General features: G+C 62.5%; 1 protein-coding gene across 6 annotated transcripts in view; it reads left to right on the forward strand.

Annotated features, from left to right (window-relative positions):
• The window catches only part of NPRL3 (NPR3 like, GATOR1 complex subunit), a 42,774-nt gene that overhangs the window by 39,626 nt on the left and 927 nt on the right, over positions 1-2,221 (forward strand). For all 6 annotated transcript variants that reach the window (XR_006294317.1, XM_043561188.1, XM_043561190.1 and 3 more), the window contains 2 exons: positions 377-566; positions 1,264-1,456. Coding sequence is in view for 5 of the 6 variants with exons in the window: in XM_043561188.1 (XP_043417123.1) it covers positions 377-566; positions 1,264-1,456 (383 nt within the window). In the remaining variant the exon portion in view is untranslated. The remainder of the gene's footprint in view (positions 1-376; positions 567-1,263; positions 1,457-2,221) is intronic.

Below are 2,221 nucleotides of genomic sequence, written 5' to 3' on the forward strand. Positions count from 1 at the left end.
GGAGACAAGGCAGAGCAAGGGCCTCCATGTAATCAGTCCTGTTCCTCGGCTCTGGGCACGAAAACCCAGGTGTGTGGTGGGAGCAGTGCAGGTGTAAGCCCAGTGCCCTTGTGGCCCTGCCGCCTTCCCTGGAGCAGGGAGTTGGGCTTGCAGGCCGGCCAGCAGCCAAGAGCTCCTTTTCTGAGATGTGGAGCCTTGTATTCTAGGGTTGGGCCCCTGAAGCTCATGTGGCCCTTACGTCTGGGATGACTTGTGGGGACCGTGTCTCAGGTCGTGGCTCCCGGATCCTCCCCAGAGGGGAGCAGGGCGGTGGTGGGGGACCAGCCTTCCCCCCACCCCGCCTACCACCCTGGGTCTCACACTGTCTCTTGTGCAGACCCAGCTCATTCAGATGGTCGTGTGGATGCTGCAGCACAGGCTCCTTGTCCAGCTGCACACATACGTGTGCCTGATGGCCTCGCCCAGTGAGGATGAGCCCCACCCTCGAGAGGACGATGTCCCCTTCACCACCAGGGTCAGCGGCCGCAGCCTCAGCACACCCAACGCCCTCAGCTTTGGTTCCCCAAGTAGGAACCCCCTGCCCAGGGCATGTGTCTGGTGGGTGGGGGTAGCCTTTAGGAGGGTGCTTGGGAGTGGCGGCCAGGATCCCGACATAGGCACGGCTGGGAGTGACTGGAGCACCTTCGCATGGCCATACGTGCGCGCGCACACCCACACCTTGTGTGGGCAATTGGGTCCTCGCACAGAGAGCCCCTGCCCCCTGCTGAGCGGCTCTCCCTTGAAGGAGGACAGGAGACCTCTCTCCCTGACCTCCCTGTACTTCTGTGGCTCTGAGGAGAAAGCCGTGCCTCTGGGCTCCTGAGCTCGAGTCAAGAGCAGCCTGGGATCAGAGCAGATTTCACACCATCACTAGGTCACAGTTGAGACTGCTGTGTCCAGGGCCTGTGAAGAGAAAGTGACTGTCACAGCCCCTTCTTTAAAGAGCCATTGTGGCCACAGCGTGCCCCAGGTTCCCAGGCTCGGGGCAGATGAAGGGCTGGAAGGCTCCCTCAACTCAGGCCTGACCTGGGTCTTCAGGTCCAGTCCAAGAACCCTGTCCATGTCGGGTAGGAGGGGTGGGATGGGCAGGCCTGCCTTGTGCTGGGGGGGGGGGGGGGGGGGGCCTGACCAGAGGGCGTGGCAGTGGATTCCCGGTGGGCACAGATGGCGCAACAGGGGCATGTGTGGGGGGTTGGCTGCTCCCTGACCTATGGCCACCCACAGCCAGCAGTGACGACATGACCCTCACGAGCCCCAGCATGGACAACTCCAGTGCAGAACTTCTCCCCAGTGGGGACTCCCCGCTGAACAAGAGGATGACGGAGAGCCTGCTGGCCAGCCTTTCGGAGCACGAGCGGGCGGCCATCCTCAGCGTGCCTGCAGCCCAGAACCCCGAGGACCTCCGCATGTTTGCCAGGTGGGGGCGCGGTGACCAGTGGGGCTGGCTCAGTTCTAGGGTCGGAACAGAAAGTGGATGGGGACTTAACCAACACAATCCCAACTGAAATCCATCGATGACAAATGGCAGTTGCTGGTTGAGGTGGCATCTCAGGCACTGTGGTGTCCCCACCTGGGGTGCCTCTGACGTTGGGGTCCCTCCAGGACTTCCTGAGTGTCTCTTGTCACCTCTCTGGAAGCAGCAGCACGTTCTCCTCCTCACGGGGGTTGGCAGGGGTTTTTCCCACGTGGGAAAGCTCTTGGCCCAGGCAGTGGGGGGAAGGGGTTCCAGGCCTCCCTGGATCATTGGTGACACGCTTTGTCAGACCCGGCTTTGACTTGGGATGGGTGGGGGGCTCTGCAGGTGTATGGTTTTCTGGGTGAGGTGAGGAAACCCTCAGTCACGAACCGCATGCCAGGCAACTCTTTGAAGCAGCCACGTCCAGGCCTCCTACGCCAGCCCTGCCACAGATGGCCCCTAGAGCACTGATCCTGTTTGGGTCCGTAGCCATATGGGACTTCCCCACCCACGTCAGGATGCCGAGGGCGGGAATGGCCCTCAGGCTCGAGTGGCTCCAGGGTTTGAGTAGCCGTGTGTCCTCACGGACCCACTTGAGGGGACCTTTCCTGCCTCTGCTGGGGATGGAGGTGTGGGTGGCTGCCTCCCCGAGACCCTGAGATCCCCACCAGCGGCTGTGAGGCCAAAGGCCACCTGGGCTCATGCTGTCCTTCCCCCACCCCCCAG

This window comes from Prionailurus bengalensis, chromosome E3 (assembly GCF_016509475.1).
Source record: "Prionailurus bengalensis isolate Pbe53 chromosome E3, Fcat_Pben_1.1_paternal_pri, whole genome shotgun sequence".
Lineage (NCBI taxonomy): Eukaryota > Metazoa > Chordata > Mammalia > Carnivora > Felidae > Prionailurus > Prionailurus bengalensis.